Genomic DNA, 16,983 nt, shown 5'->3' with positions numbered 1-16,983 from the left:
GGTGCATATACACCCCCATATACAGTTAGGCATCCACACTTTCTCTGTGTTTAGCCAAGGCAAACCCTCTTACACAGAAAACTTTCCGGTGTCCTAAAGGAACCTGCCTAAACTACACATCAGGAGGCCAGAGGCTCCATATTTTGCTTGTGGGCACAGTGAAAAGTTTATTTTATGCATGTTAAATCCTGCATACAAAACAACATATCTGGTCATATGGCTTTCATTAGGTCCAAACAATTTTGCACATTTTATTCAATTTGTGAAGACCCAGCTTATGCTGTAGGTATACTCCTCCAAACTAAGCTTCACTATCCTTGTCTGAAGAGTCCTTCCTCCTGTGTTATTTCCCAGACTTGCTAATAACCCCCCCAAACCCCGCCAAGAAAACCCTGACCAATTTAACCCCTATTTGAAGGAATGTCCACTTCTTTTCATTAGTCTCATGTGATTTAGAAATCGTAACAATTTAGAAATCATAGGAGTTGAAGTTCTGATAAAGAACGGTGTATGAAAGGTTTTGTTTGTTTGTTTTTTGCTTCTTTTTTTTCCTAGTTAGATTGGGATTCTAAAGAACTGGGAAGGATACTTATAAGGTTCACTTGAAGAGAATGACTATTTCCAAAGTTCTTGGTGATAAATGATTTATGAAGCAGGCATTCAATTTCAAGATGTAAAATAATAGTGTAACTCAGGGAAGGGGAGATCATCATCATACAGATATACATATTTTCCTATTTTTTCTCAATGAAATGTCTTATTTTTAAAAGTGTAATTAGAATCCCTATAAAGAGCACTGTGAATTTTCTTGCCTGTAAGAAACAATAAAATACTTTGTAAATAGAGGCAACTTCATGAAGTAACAGATGTTTTATGTGAAGAATAAAACTGAACCTGAATATAATGAGAAGTGTGTGTGCAAATAGTAAAAGAAAAGTTGGAAATTGGACACTCAATGAGATATAGCTGTTCAATTCCAGTTTTTTCTAAAAGGCAGTCTAGTCAGTTAGAGGTTTAACTGGCTCAGTGATCACCCAGTAGTGTCATAGCAGCTAAGAATGGCTTTCCATTAGATAATGATTATGAAGTATGTCTCACACTGGAAAAACCAGTGATCTGCTGATGTCATGCTGATTCTAACCAATCCTAAACAAAGCCCCAGCCCTCCTCTGTTTGAGTGGTACCAACGCATGAGTGTACAAGTAAGTAGTACAGTATAAAACTTCACAGTGCCAGTACCATGAAGAGGAACTCGGACAGCTCTGACCACATGATACAAGAAGCTGCTGGTGAAAGAGAGAGCAACGGGAAGGTAATGCTTTTAATTCTTACTGTGAGCTATTTACACATTCATGGTCAGAATGCTTAGGAGACATTTGCAACTTACTGGCACTTTCCTGTACTGTGTGATTTGTACCTTTTAATATTATTCAGGCAGGTTAATACAGCTTTTAACAGTAGAGCATGCAAATAGATTATGTGTTTATGCAACCCATTCAGCGTATAGATACAAGTACATATGCTAAAGAGAAAGCTGTTTTGTTTTTTCCAGTTACATTCACAAACAGTAAATGTAGGGAACACACAAACAGGAAATTTAGGGAATACACACATAAATTTAGGGAACATAGACTCCACATACTGATAAGTTGCACTTATCTAAATGCTACTATTAGGACTCTTGAGTTGTTTGGAGTCATTAAACTTTTAGCTCTATTTCAGACTCTCTTGTAAAACTTAATTGGACTACAAAATGCTTTGGATACTGTGTATGTGATGCCAAATAGCTAGATTATGTTAAGTATTATATTTCAAAGACAATCTATTGAACAATTATAACGCCCCCCCCCTTCTCCATTCTCTTTCACCATCCCCCACTAAAAAATGAGACTGTTTTAGGAAATGTTGACTAAGTCTTAACAATAATAGCAGATAAATGGTATTCCTGGAGGTGAAACCCTAAAGGTGATAGATGGCTTGTAACACAGGAAGTCTTGCAAGTAGTTGTTTTGGCAAAGGGGGCCAATGTATCCGATTCAGAAAAGCATTGTTACCTGTGCAAACTATAATTTTAATTTAGTGTCACAGTTTTCTCACCCTCCTCCCCTGCACTCACATCTTGTGCTTGTAGTAATGACGTTTATTAACTCCCTCCCCCCCAAAACTGTATTGCTTGACTATAATGCTCTGAACACACTAGGTGTCAGATATAAGCTGACTATATCTACAGAAACCGAGAGGGCTTATGTGTGGGAAAGAAACCCAGAGGGAAGGAAAGCTTTAACAGATGGACCTCTTAAAGATACTTCTGCAAGATAAAAGCAATAAGACAAAATGAAAAAGGGGGTTAGGGGGGAGGGAGGAGAATTAAAAAAAACCTCAGGCATTGTTTAAAAATTCACATTTTTCTTTTTCTGTGAACACTGAAATCCACGATGATTTCATCTGTGCTGTTCTTTGAAGGAAGCCATCAAGGGATCAGTCCTTGAGCACAGTGGTCCAGAATGGGGTAGGGATAGGATGAAAAAACTACCCACATGACAGAGAAAATAATTTGCCAATATATTTTAGAGATGATTTTCCCATAGGACCAGTTATTCAAGTCATAGGAGCACACTGTGTAAAATAATGTGGGAAAGGGCACGTGAATTTTGCATTTTATCTGGGAAGTCCGGGCAAGTGGTGGCTGGCTGTAATTCGTCAATGTGAGTGTGTATGTGCAGGGCAGGAGGTGGTAGTGACTGGGGAGAGGGGAAAGGCTTCCTGTGTCCTGAGCCTGTGAAATGCTGCCTGCCTGCCTGTGGATCTTTCAGTGCCCAGTGGCATTTTGCAGTTGGGAAAAGCAGAGTGTATTATATGACCCCAAACAAAAGTTCTATTGCACTCCCCTCAGATCGCCTGCCAGTGTAGACGGCCCTGGACATTTAAATATGAATGAATGGGGAAACGGAAGACCTGCAGGATTCCCTCAGGTCAGAACAATCAACTGGCCCCTGCAGCACTGTTGGCCTCTAGCCCCTCTTTCCGACCTTCCCTACCTGTCCCCAAACCTCTGGGACCCTGAGCCCCACCTTACCAGCCTGTGGGCTCCGAGTCCCCTAGGGCTGTAGCTGGAGGGGTCGGAGGGGTGGTGGGGGCCGACTGTTTCAATCAAGTCATCCCTGAGGATTGAGACAGTGCATTTACTTGGGGTTTTTCTTTCCCCTCCAAAAGAGGAAGAAGGTGAAGCAAGGGGACTGGGCAAAGAAAAAAAAAAGAAAAAAAGGAAGTAGAACAAAATTAGGAGGATTTCTTTCAGAAGGGAAAGTAGAACTCCCGAGAATGGTGATATTTGAAGAGAGGTGTGTGTGAGGGAGCAGTGAGCAGAAGGAAAGCAGCCTGTCAGAAAACGGGCTGTCCCTCCCCTTCCTAATGACAGCCTTTACTCACAAACTCCCTCCCTCTCCCATTCACTCACTCACTTAGGGCCAATCGTTCTCTCTCTCTCCCTCTCTCCCTTTCTTTCTCCCTCTCTCCCTCCCTCTCTCCCTCTCCCCCTTCTCTCCCTCTCTCTTCTGTCCCCCTCTCTCCTCTCTCCCTGTCTCTCTCCCTCCCATCCTCTCTCTGTCTCTGTCTCCCCCCCACCCTGTCTTTCCCTCCCTCCCTCCCTCTCTCCCTCCCTTTCTCCCTCCCTCCCTCCTTCTCTCTTACTCCGAGACAGTCAGAACTCTCCTCCCTGACAGCCACAAACCTACAGCACTGACTGCATTCAGAGAGGGAACCTGCAAAGAAAACTTCACAGAAAACTTTTTGTTCTCGTTCCAGAGAATTTGCTGAAGAGGAGAAGGAAAAAACCAAACCAAAACAAACCAAACAAAAAAACCTGTGCGTAAGGGGAGGGGGGAAGCAGGGCCTTCAAAAAGGCAACCACAACAACTTTTGCTGCCAGGATGCCCTTGCTTTGGCTGCGAGGATTTTTGTTGGCGAGTTGCTGGATTATAGTGAGGAGTTCCCCCACCCCGGGATCCGAGGGGCACAGTGGGGACCTCGCCTGCCCGTCCTGTGCGCTGACCACCCTCCCCAAGGATGTACCCAACGCTCAGCCGGAGATGGTGGAGGCCGTCAAAAAGCACATTTTAAACATGCTGCACTTGAAGAAGAGACCCGAGGTCACGCAGCCGGTGCCCAAGGCGGCGCTTCTGAACGCTATCAGAAAGCTCCATGTGGGCAAAGTGGGGGAAAACGGGTACGTGGAGATAGAGGATGACATCGGAAGGAGGGCAGAAATGAATGAACTGATGGAGCAGACCTCGGAGATCATCACGTTCGCGGAATCAGGTGGGTGCGGGCACGGGGGTGGGGATGTGTTTCTCTGACAGGACTCGGAGCAACTTCTTTCCCTCCAGCTGTAAACTGCCTGGGAGGGTCAGCAGTTATTAGGTGATGGTGGCGGGCGGGCGGAGGGGAGGCCGGGGAGCGGGAGAGGGCTGAGACAGGGACTGGTGGTTGAGCCCTAGCTGGAGGTGCTGAACTCCGCGGGTCATCCGGAGGAAGCCCTAGGGCCGGTCTGGAGCTGGAGGCCGTTCTGTGAGAGAGTCTCCCACGCCCTGCCTGTGAGACCTGGTCTGAGCAGCCTGATGAAAGGCGGGGCATGTTCGGGTGCAAGGGGAGCTAGGGGAGCCAGGGAGGCTTCCGGACCCCATCCCAAGTTTATTGGGGGCGGGGGTGGGGGCGGGGTGGAATGGCACAGAGGCAGTCATTGTCTTAAACAAACCTTCCGTTTAAAAGTCCATTCAGGGGCCACATCAGAGAAGCAGGGCACATTTATTAGTGACTGTCATTTTTACCTTTAGAAAGGCGAAGAGCACAGGCATCTCATTCTGGGCCTAAAAAGCGACTTTGGGGGACAGCTGACATTGAACCAGCAGTCACTTTTGGAACACTGACTTTTGCTCTCTGAACCGAGAAAAAAAAAGAGTTTTGTTCTCTGTAAAGTTACTAAGAGCTCTCTGCCAAGGAATGCAACCTTGACAAAGTGCTCTCAGATACTACACTGAACTCTCACTCAATCCTAAGAGGAAGAACTTTAATAAATAGATTCTAATCGTTGGCTCAGGACCACACTAACCTGTTGCTGAATAGAAAATACCTGTCAAAAGTGGAGGCGGAGACCTGGGACCAGGTTATTTTTACAGTTATGTGACACAGATCTTTTTGCATCTCTACAAGCCCATGCACGCCCAGGCACACAGATGTGTTAATACCGTGTTACTTTCATGGTAATGCCAGGCTAAGGAATCATATCACTTGCCAGGTTGATTTGAAAAGAGTGCCATTGTTTTGTTTGGTAGAGAATATGGCCAGTAAAGTATGTGCATGGGCTCCCAGCATTTCTGTTTAAAAGTTTTCTGCGGCAGCAGTATAAACAATAAAGGCAATACTCAGAATTTCCAATCCTGAAAACCTGTTGACTCAGATGTTCTGTTTTCAAGAGGACCTTCCAAGACCTGGGCATCCTTTTGGGGGAGCAGCTAGCCTGCTGGCTTCCTGGCTTCTCCCTGAAGGATAAGCCCTGGGGTCCTGCAAGCTTCCTGGCAGGGCAGTCTAGCTATCTCACCAGCAGGTTCTTCCTTTTAAAGAAGTTCTTAACTTTCTTTCCCTAACACTCTTTCTTGATACACTCCAAAGGACATGATAATTATAACTTTATCTTTTGAAGCTTTTTAAGGAAAAAAGTCAGGAGTTTTCAAGTTGCCTCCCAATTTTTCTCAACCTTTGCTGATGGCAAGGTGGGAAAGATAGTGCCTGATGACATTGGGTCCTGCACAGGCAATGGATAGAAGCCGTGGAGAGGCCTGCACTCTGTCCCGACACAAAGGGACCCTTTATATGTTTTTATATGCCAGTTGCCATACATGATAGCTTTCATTGCAGCTCCTCAATTGGCTCTACCACAGCATATGACTAAGTACACCTACCTATCTGTGCCTTTGACTACCTTTAATATACACCTGACCCTAGCAATATGCCCGCTTTCCACCTAATCTGTCTTGTATAGCAAACTACTCTCTTGCCATGGGAGGTTCTGCAGGAAAGAATTGGACCTTTTTCCGTTTTTCTTACTCAGTGCCTGCATCTCAATGCCAGTCTTTTTCTCAATTATATGAAATCTTGTCATTTGTTAAAACTTTTCTGTTCGGTGTTTGCCTTGAAAGATATTGAGCTACTTTTTAAAAAGGTGATTCATTTGACTCACATGTTGACTAAAGTTGAAGGTTTATAATGGAAAGCTCCATGTGGTTGAGTTTACAACTTGACTTTGGGTGAGCTGCTGGATTCTTACAAAAGGTTTATTACCCTGGCTTATTTTGCTCACCTGAGAAGTTTCACGCACCAACTTCAAGTTGATTTATATAATTTCACAGATTTAGTGATTGCTATAGTACTCTCTAAGTAGAGTACTATGGGAGTATTTTATGCTGCTATTTTCCTGGGGAAGAAATTTATCATCGGAATGATCATAGGGAGTATATAAAAATGTCTTGTTGTTTTTGGAATAATTCAATCTTAATATAATTCAGACTATGTCCAATATCAAGATTTTTGGAGGATAGCAAAGGGCATTCATTTTTCTTTTTTTTATAAACTGTTTTATACGGCAGACTCCAGTTGATAAGTGTCACCTGCGTGCGTGCCACAGCTGCATACCCAGAGATGCACCTTTCAACTTCGAGATTCCTCAGTCGGGGATTCAGGTTTAATTTTCACCTCTAGTCCCATGATGGTTGAATAAAGCCAAGACATGGGCACAGCAGTTGAGGGACTGCAAAAGCTCAAGAGCCTAGAACTCTTTGAACTGAGCCGGTCCCATTTTGCTCAGTTGGAAAGTGCCCCATCTTTGTAAAACTGACAGGAGTTGTTATTGACTAAGTAGCAAGGAATCACTGTCAAGCTCTCTGAAATTTATTCCAACGTGCAAAAAATAACTTTCTTTTTATTTATGCCACCCAAGATTGCTCACCAAGGTTACTGCATTCTTTGTATGGCCAGCACAGAATTCTCTGTGTTTACCTAAGACCTTAAAGAAAAGTAAGAAGGAACGGGCATAGTCAAGCCAACTCACACTACAATTGTCACTGAAGCTAAAATCAGTGGTCTTGACTGCTATATCTTATTTTATCTTATTTTGATTTGTAACAATAGCTGGTCAGTCAATGTACAATGACAATATATTGCTGAGTCTTCATATGCTGCCAAATTTATATGCTGATTCTGGTAGATAAGTTGGCAATTGATAGAACTTGCTGAAGAAAAAAGAAATGAAACATTAAGAATTGGAAAATGTTCACATAGCCTAGGTGATGTTGAAAGCAATGCATAACTCTCCCCTTTTGGAGAGTCTAGTTATAGAAGATTTGAGTTAGAAAGAAGACTTGCTTGAATGACTATCTCCCCCACCTCAAGAAAGCCATCTTGAGATGGAGTTGACTCCCAGCATTCCACTCCAGCTTTCTGAACTTTTCTTTGAATTACACCTCACTGAAGGGTGTCTTACACTTTCTTCTCTGAATAATGGGAAATGATCGCCCACAAGAGGGCGCATTCCAAAGACATTTGCTCCTTACCAGTTAATCTTCTAGGGAAACACAATTTCACCTACTGGAAGCCCCAGTCTGTAGTGCCCTAATCTTAGTGATTATCAGTTTCCGCCTTCTTCCTCTCATCCTCCAGATAAAGTAAGGATTTTATGGGATGGGAGGAACACGACTACCTATAATGCATTAAAAGAGACAGAAGGAAAGGAAATGAAAATGCCAGTGATACATGTGAACTTTCCCTAGCTCCATGGAAGATAGGAATGATAAATTTTAGCAGCAAACAAAACTGTGTGGAGAAATGTGACCATGAATCATCAGCAGTCCTGATTTGCTCACACATCTCCCCCTAATATGGCCGCCTGGGCTTTTACAGAAACGTCTTCCATCTCCCCTGATTTTTTTTGCCCAGTTTGCCTGTCTTATCAACACTTTTCACCAGCGACAAATGACAAGTGAATGAAAACAAGGAGGGAAAAGGCTATTTATTTAATGTCTTGTGGGAACGTGGTGTACAGCTTCAGAGGATGTATTTGTTTCCAAACTGAGAGTGTGGAGAGAAATGGTGGAGAAATTATGTGAAAAGAGATGAATAGTGGTTTGGGCCTGCAAAGTAGGTGTATTGGAGTGGGGGAGGTGTCAGGGTAGAAATTCAGTTTTAATATTTGGAGAACTGGGAATACCTTCCCAGGCACTTTTTGTAAAAACGTGTATTTGTCTTGGCCCTCTTGCTAAAATATACTTGAGCACGCTCTCTGAGCTATAGTTCAGAATTTTTCATACTTGCCTGGTTTGTTCCTAGATCCAAAATCAAAAGTGTAAAACTTCTCAGGAACTTTGGGAGAAGTCTCTGAAAGTCTGTGGGTTGAACCTTAAGAATTTTTCTACTTCTGTTAGGACCCTAAAACCCCTTTTCTCCTTACATATTTCACTCTTTTTGTTTTCATCACCGTTTAAATAGACATGCGGAAATGTGGCTGGGCATTTACAATTCAATAGCAAATCCTAAGAAAAGATATTAAGGCTGAAAAAACAATCAATCAAGACACTTTATGACCAAACCTGCAGTTGTACTACAGGCCAGACCCTGTACTGTAGGTAAAAGGAGGCATGGCCTTTATGACCTCACTTGCTGCCTTATGCAGAAACCCCTGGAAGCAGTCCAACAGCAAAGTTAGTGCTTCTGACAACACGCATGCGGTGAGTGGTAGCTTTGTATGCTCCCATCAGTTTCTATACCATATCAAGTCAAAGTGAAAAAAACTTGGTGAAGAACGGAAAATTAAAGTAACAGCAGCATTTCACAGCGAGGCTCACCCCTCCTTCCCCTCCTCTACCCCCCTCCCCCCGCCCCGTGAGTTTAAATCCTCTATAAACAACAAGGCTTTCCACGTTAACATCAGAGACATAACTATTACCCATATGTAGAAAGGCAGCATACTTTAAGCAGGATCCCAATGAGGAAAACAAAACAAAAATGAAGCACGGTGAGTATTGCTTGTTTCATTGGAAATGTTCATACACCCGTCTGCCCACAAATCTGAGTTGCTGGACTTGGAGCATGAGCAGCGCCCTGGTGTGGGGGAAGGGAGCAATGAGGGGCTTGGCTGCTTAACTCTTGGCATGCCTGCTTTCTTGATTGAGTTATTACAAACATTTGAAAAATTCCAAAAGCAAAGAATAATCTATTTTCAGGTGTTTTTACTTCTAGCTTCCAGTCTCTCTTCTTTCTTATCCCTCCTCCCTGGCAACATTTCAGAGGTGTTTTCTGTAAGGTGCAAAATGTATTCCTCCTACCCATTTTATGCACTCTTTTCTCTCCCTTTGATATGTGTCCACTGAACTCACAGAGGTTTAAGTAATGAAATATTATCACCCACATGGGTTTGCGTGGCACTTTCTCAGTGAATTACTCAGGCAGAGCAGGCGGTGATACAAGCATTGCTCACAAACCTCTAGAGGGAAAAAATAGCACAGAGAATGAAAAGAATATTATCAGAGAGAAGATAATGAAAGGTTAGCGAAGCAACTGACTATATCTGGTTAGATAGGTAATAGTGTAGGAACCCAGTGTGCACCTGTAGAAACTGAGCTGTACCTGCTCACAAAGCATCATGGGAAGGCTTCCATTTCAGGATCTTACAGCAGGAGATGTATTTAAGTCAAATCCGACACTGATTGGTAATTGATCTTAAGCACCTCAGCCTTAGGCAACCTCCTTCCACTTTTGAAATTGTTATGCGTAGGGATTTGAAGAATGGAGCTTCCGGAAAGCATCCCTGCAGTATAACAGTCTCTCTCAGGTAATACACAAATAAAGGCGATAGCATCAAAAGGGTGGTTAAATTTTTCATACCTAAGAAATTTGAGGGTTGTAATATCTTTCTGAAACCTGCAGCCCTGGTAAATATTAATTCCATCGCACTCTAGTTTTCTCATTCTCCCCACCTCCTTCTGCAATGAAAGCTAAATGTAAAAGAAAAAATATGCAGTGTTTAATAAAGTCAGAATACAATAGAACTTTTAAAATGTACCTGCATATAAGGTAGACATTAGGAAGACTTGATTCTCTCTGTTCCCCCTGCTCTCCTGAGCATTATGGCAACAGCATTTTCATGAAATTGGATCTCAGTTTTACTTTTTTCCTGAAAAAATATCATGCAATATACAAATAGCAGTTCCAGAAATGGACACCAGGAGAAGGAGGCGACAGGCATGTCAATTAGTAAAGGGAAAATCCAAATGTCAGAACTATGGGGGAGAGATACATCACTGAAGCCAGGGATGAGAACCCAGGGGACGGTCTCTCAGCCGAGATAATGAAACCGATGCGTGCATACCTCAGCACCAGTCCTCTCCACAGTGCCAGGTGATGCCACACAGCTAATTGTCTTCCAGGACCGGGATGAAAGGCATTTGATGGTAACTCTCTGATCCTAATATAACAGCATCTGACAGATTGAGCCCCCCACCCCCCCCATGAGTGCTCTCTTTGTACAAGCCTCTCTCAGGAACACTAAATCATTTGCTTCCAAGTACAGCTGCCTGTGAAGAAGGGGTGGGGCTATCTCCTGCATTAGAAACCTGCTCTTGTGAAATGAGGGTCTGTCCTGTAGGCTGTTACTAGAAGTAAGGGACTTCCTGGCCCTACAAAAGCAATTTGCATGTGCTGTCACTGGTTCAAGTCTGCCAATTAGCCCTCCCTCGTCCCCCATGCCCCCAGCATCTGTAGAGGTCTCTGGACTTTTTTCATGGAAGGGTCCGCACTGCCATCTGTCTCCTCCTTTTACCTGAAGACTATCTTCCTTCACCTTCAGCCCCTCCTGTCATGGGGCAGTGCAGAACAGAGCCTGTGGAAATGAGTTACCTGAAACGCAGCTCTCCCAACCTGGGGAAAAGTCAGATTCTCCACTTTCATCCTCTTTCCTAGAAAAATAAAGCACAACCTTGTGCCCTCTGTTTTCTCTAATTTAGCAGCTACTATGTCTCCATCTTCAGAATGGCATCTTGCAGGTGTAGGGTTTCAGAAGCTGGCCTGACACGGGCAGTAGGGAGAGCAACAGGGAGCTGGTGCCTTCAGCGGCAGGAGATTGCAGGCTTTCCTAGGCTGCCATCTTCAGGGGCTTGGGGGACTTTGACAGCCTTTTCCTTTGGTCTTCGGAGGACCCTACCACCTTAAAACCGGCCCTGATTGCCCTCTTAAATATAAATGATTAAGCTGGCCTTCCTGGAGTCTTGTGTTCCCTTTCTAAAAAAAAAAAAAAAACCAAGAACAACCCCGCCCCCGTCTCTCCTCCCCCTCCACCAATTTTTAGCAACTGGGAATACTAGATTCACGTTTTGTAAAAAAGTCATCATCCTTCCTAAAAAAAGAGCTTCCCCCTCTAACTGCTCCTTGCTCTGGTGATCTAATCATAAACCCAGCTTTATTATTCATTTCAACTCCTGCCAGAGACATGAGGTCAAAGGAACTCTCCTCACCACCACCATCTCGGCCAGCATCCTAGCAAGTTTATACAAAAATGCCAGAGAGCCTTTCATATACATACGCAGCCCTCCTTGGCCCTGGCCTTGTGAATTTACCACTATCATAATCACAGTGCGTAGAGTGTGTTAAGTTAAGAACAGGAGCTACAGTGCGCAATGCACAGAAAAGCCTGCCTTCTGCTGCACAGAACTTGAAACTGTGCCTAAAATTTATAGTACTGTAAACATCTCGGGGCGGAGAGTGATAAGTATGGCTGGATTTCCGTTAGCTATAGAAATCTGGGCAGGGAGACCCTCCTAGGGAGTTGTAAGTTCTAAGATGAACTGCTTTAAGGTTTTCCTCTGATTTGTGCATGGGAAAGCATGTAGGCTGGACAATTTCAAGCAGGTACATGCAGGAGGTGGTCAAGAAAAGGGCATGTTTCATACCAAGTGGTAAAAGTGGAAGTAGGAAAATATTTGATCGATCAAAGAATTTTAGTCTGAGCACCTGCTTACAGTACCTGTATTTACAAACATACAAGTGCAAATGGAAAGAGCAGGAAATAGACGACTTTCTAATTTTAGAGTTAGCCAAGAACTGAGTGGTCACAGAACCCAATTGCCCAACCAATGCAGGGATTCCCCTCTCTTGGCAGCAGTTGTAATTGGTGCTCATTAAGCTGTATAAAAGGAAGGAGGCAAAAATGAGGGGTTCAGAGGTAGGAGGAAGATATCTTAATCTTAATATAAGTCAATGTTAAGGATGCCTCCATTTGTTTATAAGCAATCAACCTATTGCCTGCTTTCTGATAAACTCTGGGCTGTGACACTGCACAGGGTAGATAGGACCTCAGACCTCAAGTCCTAAATTAGGATGGCAAGAGAGGTTAGGGACAGCATCCAGAGTAAGTGATGTCATCTCATCTGCAATCTGAAACCTGAGGGTGGTGTGTTGGGAGCAGGAGAATTGTAGGCAGAAAGGACAGACAACACGTGTCACTGCCTGGAGGAGTGAGAGTACATAGCATGCTTACAACCTCCAACAAGCACCGTGTGGATGGACCACAGCATGGGGTGCGGGGAGGGAACTCAGGCAGAAGGCAGGAGCAGAGACCGATGTCTTGGGCCATTTCTGTTTCAAACTGAGGCCACCAGGAACTCAGTAAAGGACTGTGAAGAATGAGTGACACGAGCAGATCTTCCTTTGGGAAAGATTCCTTTCCCCTTTTGTGGAGATGTGATTGTGGAGGAGCTTGGCTTCCTGGTGGAGAGGCAGCTTAAAGAGAAAGCTGATGCTGTGTTCCAGGAAAGAAGAGAAGGGGAGTGGAGCAGGATGTGGCCAGGGAGGAGGCTGTGTACCACACAGACACACTGGGCAGAGCGGAGGTCTATTTGCATGTTTGTGTGGGAAGAACATTTCCACAGCTTGCTAGAGCTTACAGTGTTTTCATTTATGTTATCCCATTGGATCCTTCTGAACTATGGGATGCTGGGTCACATGTCATTATGCCATTCCCACTTTATAGAAGATGAAACTGAGATGAAGCACTTAGTGACCAGAAGCAGAGCTCGTAGGACCCCAGACACACTCAGATGTAGACCCTCTGCTTTCTAGAGTGAGAGTTGACCAATGTTTTTTGTAAAGGGCCAGAGAATGAGGATTTTAGCTTCATGGGCCAGTCCCTGTTGCAGTTGCTCAATTCCATGTTAAAGTGCAAAAGCACCTTTAGACAACCTGTAAAGAGATGAGCAGAGCTGTCGTCCAATAAAACCTTATATACCGGTGCTGAAGTTCAAATTTCATGTAACTTTCATGTATAACGAAATACTATTTTTCTTTACCCATTTAAAAATGTCAAAATCATTCTGATGGCCTGTGGGCGGTAATCTGTTGATCCTAATCTGAGATGGTCTTGAACAGAGGTCCCACGGTGGCCGGAAATTCGCCAACACAGGAACTAACGAGTGTCCCTGCTCTCTCTTGTGCTGTGTTTCATCTGCAGGCACAGCCAGGAAGACGCTGCACTTTGAGATTTCCAAAGAAGGCAGTGACCTGTCAGTGGTGGAGCGTGCAGAAGTCTGGCTCTTCCTGAAAGTCCCCAAGGCCAACAGGAACAGGACCAAAGTCACAATCCATCTCTTTCAGCAGCAGAAGCAGCTGCAGGGCAGCGTGGACACGGGGGACGAGGCCGAGGCAGTGGGCTTCATGGAGGGGAGGAGTGAAGTGCTGATATCAGAAAAGGCAGTGGACGCTCGGAAGAGCACGTGGCACATCTTCCCCGTGTCCAGCAGCATCCAGCGCTTGCTGGACCAGGGCAGGAGCTCGCTGGACGTCCGGATTGCCTGTGATCAGTGCCATGAGACTGGCGCCAGCCTCGTCCTGCTGGGCAAGAAAAAGAAGAAAGAAGAGGAGGGGGAAGGGAAGAAGAAGGCTGCAGGAGAAGGAGGGGCGGGAGGAGACGAGGAGAAGGAGCAGGCCCACAGACCTTTCCTCATGCTGCAGGCCAGGCAGTCGGAAGACCACCCTCATCGGCGGCGGCGGCGGGGCCTGGAGTGTGACGGCAAGGTCAACATCTGCTGTAAGAAACAGTTCTTTGTTAGTTTCAAGGACATTGGCTGGAATGACTGGATCATCGCTCCCTCTGGCTATCATGCCAACTACTGTGAGGGTGAGTGCCCGAGCCACATAGCAGGCACGTCGGGGTCGTCGCTGTCCTTTCACTCGACGGTTATCAACCACTACCGCATGCGGGGTTACAGCCCCTTCGCCAACCTCAAGTCGTGCTGTGTGCCCACCAAGCTGAGACCCATGTCCATGCTGTACTATGATGATGGGCAAAACATCATCAAGAAAGACATTCAGAACATGATAGTGGAGGAGTGTGGGTGCTCCTAGAGCGCCCAGCTCAGGGGGGACAGGAACAAGAGTTGTCCAGAGAGGACAGTGGCAAAATGAAGAAATGTTTAAGGTTTCTGAGTTAAACAACCAGAAAAACATAAATTAAAAAAACAAAACAAAACAAAACAAAAAAACAACAAAAAAAGACTGAAAACAAAAACTAAAAACAAAACCTGAAACAGATGAAGGAAGATGTGGAAAAATTCCCTATCCAGGGCTCAGCGGTGAAGCAGTGAAGGAGACAGAAATTGGGAGGGGAGGGGGAAAGGTGTATCCTTCATTTCCTCTGATATCAAAGTGATGATATCAGTTGCTTACACAGGAGTATTGTCCTCTCCTTTTCAGTTCCCCTTCAGGGTGAGCCTCAACGTCACCTTGGCTAGTCTGCGATACTGTGGGCTAGCACAACCCAAATAGCATCTAGAAAGCCATGAATTTGAAAGGGCCAGCTACAGGCACTTTCCCACCCAGTTACCCAGGTCGTAAGGTATGTCTGCGTGACCCTCTCTCTGTGTATATCAGTGCACACGCACACACACCACACACCTCCCCCCACATACTACACACTCCCCCCAAACACACCACACACTCCCCCACGCATATAAACACACACCACACACCCCAAAGACATACAGACACACTCACACCACACACACATACACAGACACACACACAAAGGCATTTCTACACACCACATATGTACACGTACTGGTAAAAGAACAATAGTGTGCAGATGGTCACACTTTCTTTTTCTGTACCACTCTCGCAACAACAACAAAAAAAAAACACAAAGCAAAACAAGACAAAAAAAAAACAAAACAACAAAAGCCAACATAAAAAAATTGAGAACAAAAATGGGAAGAGTGAAAGATCAAGGAAAAAAGAATACAAAGTTACATTTCGTTAAGGTGCTTATGATCTTAGAACTATGCAACCTAATAGGTTTGAAACTGTTTACCTGAGAGAGAACAAAAAGAGAGACTTTTTTGTATTGGAAGTAACCTGATTAATTTTTATTTTCTTCAAGGAGAGATACTTGAAAGGAATATGTTTGTCCATCTGTTGGATCCAAACATTTCTATATTTTGTAAATGTTTTTTTTTTTTATCGTTTACTATTTGCACTACAATGGTGTTTGACCTGTCCAATCCTTATTTAACAAGTATTTTCTTTGGGTGGGGGTGGGGGGGTTAAGAGCTGCACTTAATGTGAGCTATAAAAGAACTGCTACAGCACACAAAATAGCTATTTTTATTATTATAATTATAATTATTATTATTATTTTGTACCTTAAAAAATAGACACATACACCAAAGACATTTGTGTGAGCCTTTAAACAGTCTGTCTGTGGTTGGTATCATTCACCATCAATGAGTCAGGGGTTGGGATTCACGGTTGAGTAGGGTGGATTGTGTTCAGGCTAAAAAGACCTGAGAAGTTTGGTTTTTGACTCCTTTCACATCCACGAAACAGGACATTTCATACTGGATGTACAGTAGTTGTACACTGTTGGATATCATGTTCAATCAAATTCATGAAATGCTACGTGCTTGTATGTGTATATATACATTGCTTGTGCATATGCATATCTGTGTGTGTATATACATGTATCACAGCATGTCCATACACATTTTAAGCACTTCAGGTTGTCATTTTTTAATGTTCTTAATGCAATGAATGTTTGTGTGCAAAACACAGTATTTTTAAGAAGGATAGGCTATAGTTTTTGCTTTTACTCTTAACTAGATGGGCACATTTCAACAATTTGGATGGGAAACAGCCTGGAAATTCCAGTGAATATTCAGCAAGACCCTCTTTAAATGTCCAGGGATCCAATTCACTCTTCTTCCTTGCTCCCCACCTCTATCCTATAAGTTATTCCCTGCAGGGAAAAACAGGAAACTCATGTTCATCAAAGCTCTAGCCTGATTTTGTTTTATTTCAACTTTTATTTGTTATCTATTGGAATCAATCTTAAATCAGAAGATTTTTTTTCAGAAAAAAACGTTTAAAATTTAGTCCAGAATAAAAATGTTGGGTGCATTTTTTTTTTTTTTTAATGATTAAGGTCTGATTGAAATAGTACCTGCACAGCTAGGCTAAATAATGTTGTTGTCACTAGTTAAAAGATAAATTATTTGGGGGAGAGTGTTAAGAGAGTGGGAGTAAGGAAGACAACAGTTTAAAAAGGAGGTAAGGATCGGGGCAGGAGTAAAAATCCCTAATAATTTACAGTCAAAACTCTTGATGTAAAAGTTTGTATGTATTGATTCAGATGCAAAATGGAAAACGAAAAAAAAAACACATAAAAAAACAAACAAAAAAACCTCTTCATTTTATAAAAATATCAAAGTACATGCTTAAAGCTAAATTTTTACTAGTTTATTTCACAGTATTTAGCTTGCCTAGAACAGCTATAAGTTATTCATTTATGTGCTTTTTAAAATACAGAGCCTTATTTTTACTGACTTGTTTGAAGATTGCAAAAATTGAAAACATTCTAATAATTGGGGAAAATTACATTCATTAATGTTTTGTAAA

At 43.4% G+C, this 16,983-nt stretch overlaps 1 protein-coding gene across 2 annotated transcripts; it reads left to right on the top strand.

Moving 5' to 3' along the window:
• The first annotated feature begins 1,208 nt into the window (after positions 1-1,208).
• On the top strand, positions 1,209-15,582 carry INHBA (inhibin subunit beta A). 2 transcript variants are annotated; one of them, XM_081079727.1, is made up of 3 exons: positions 1,209-1,312; positions 3,805-4,317; positions 13,547-15,582. In XM_081079727.1, the coding sequence occupies exons 2-3, from the start codon at positions 3,930-3,932 to the stop codon at positions 14,437-14,439; spliced, it is 1,281 nt and encodes a 426-aa protein (XP_080935853.1). In that variant the 5' UTR covers positions 1,209-1,312; positions 3,805-3,929; the 3' UTR covers positions 14,440-15,582. The 2 variants fall into 2 exon arrangements, with proteins under 2 accessions (XP_080935853.1, XP_080935854.1); XM_081079728.1 differs by lacking the exon at positions 1,209-1,312 and adding an exon at positions 2,872-2,972.
• Positions 15,583-16,983: the final 1,401 nt, after the last annotated feature.

Source organism: Rhinolophus hipposideros (genome assembly GCF_964194185.1).
Source record: "Rhinolophus hipposideros genome assembly, chromosome: 18".
Lineage (NCBI taxonomy): Eukaryota > Metazoa > Chordata > Mammalia > Chiroptera > Rhinolophidae > Rhinolophus > Rhinolophus hipposideros.
The sequence above is the reverse complement of the archived record's forward strand: the minus strand, read 5'-3'. Positions and strand labels throughout refer to the sequence as shown.

Coding starts and splice junctions, on each gene's coding strand:
- INHBA (XM_081079727.1), top strand. CDS start 3,930: ATGCCCTTGCTTTGGCTGCGAGGATTTTTGTTGGCGAGTTGCTGGATT. Junction 4,318..13,546: donor CATCACGTTCGCGGAATCAG/GTGGGTGCGGGC, acceptor TTTCATCTGCAG/GCACAGCCAGGAAGACGCTG.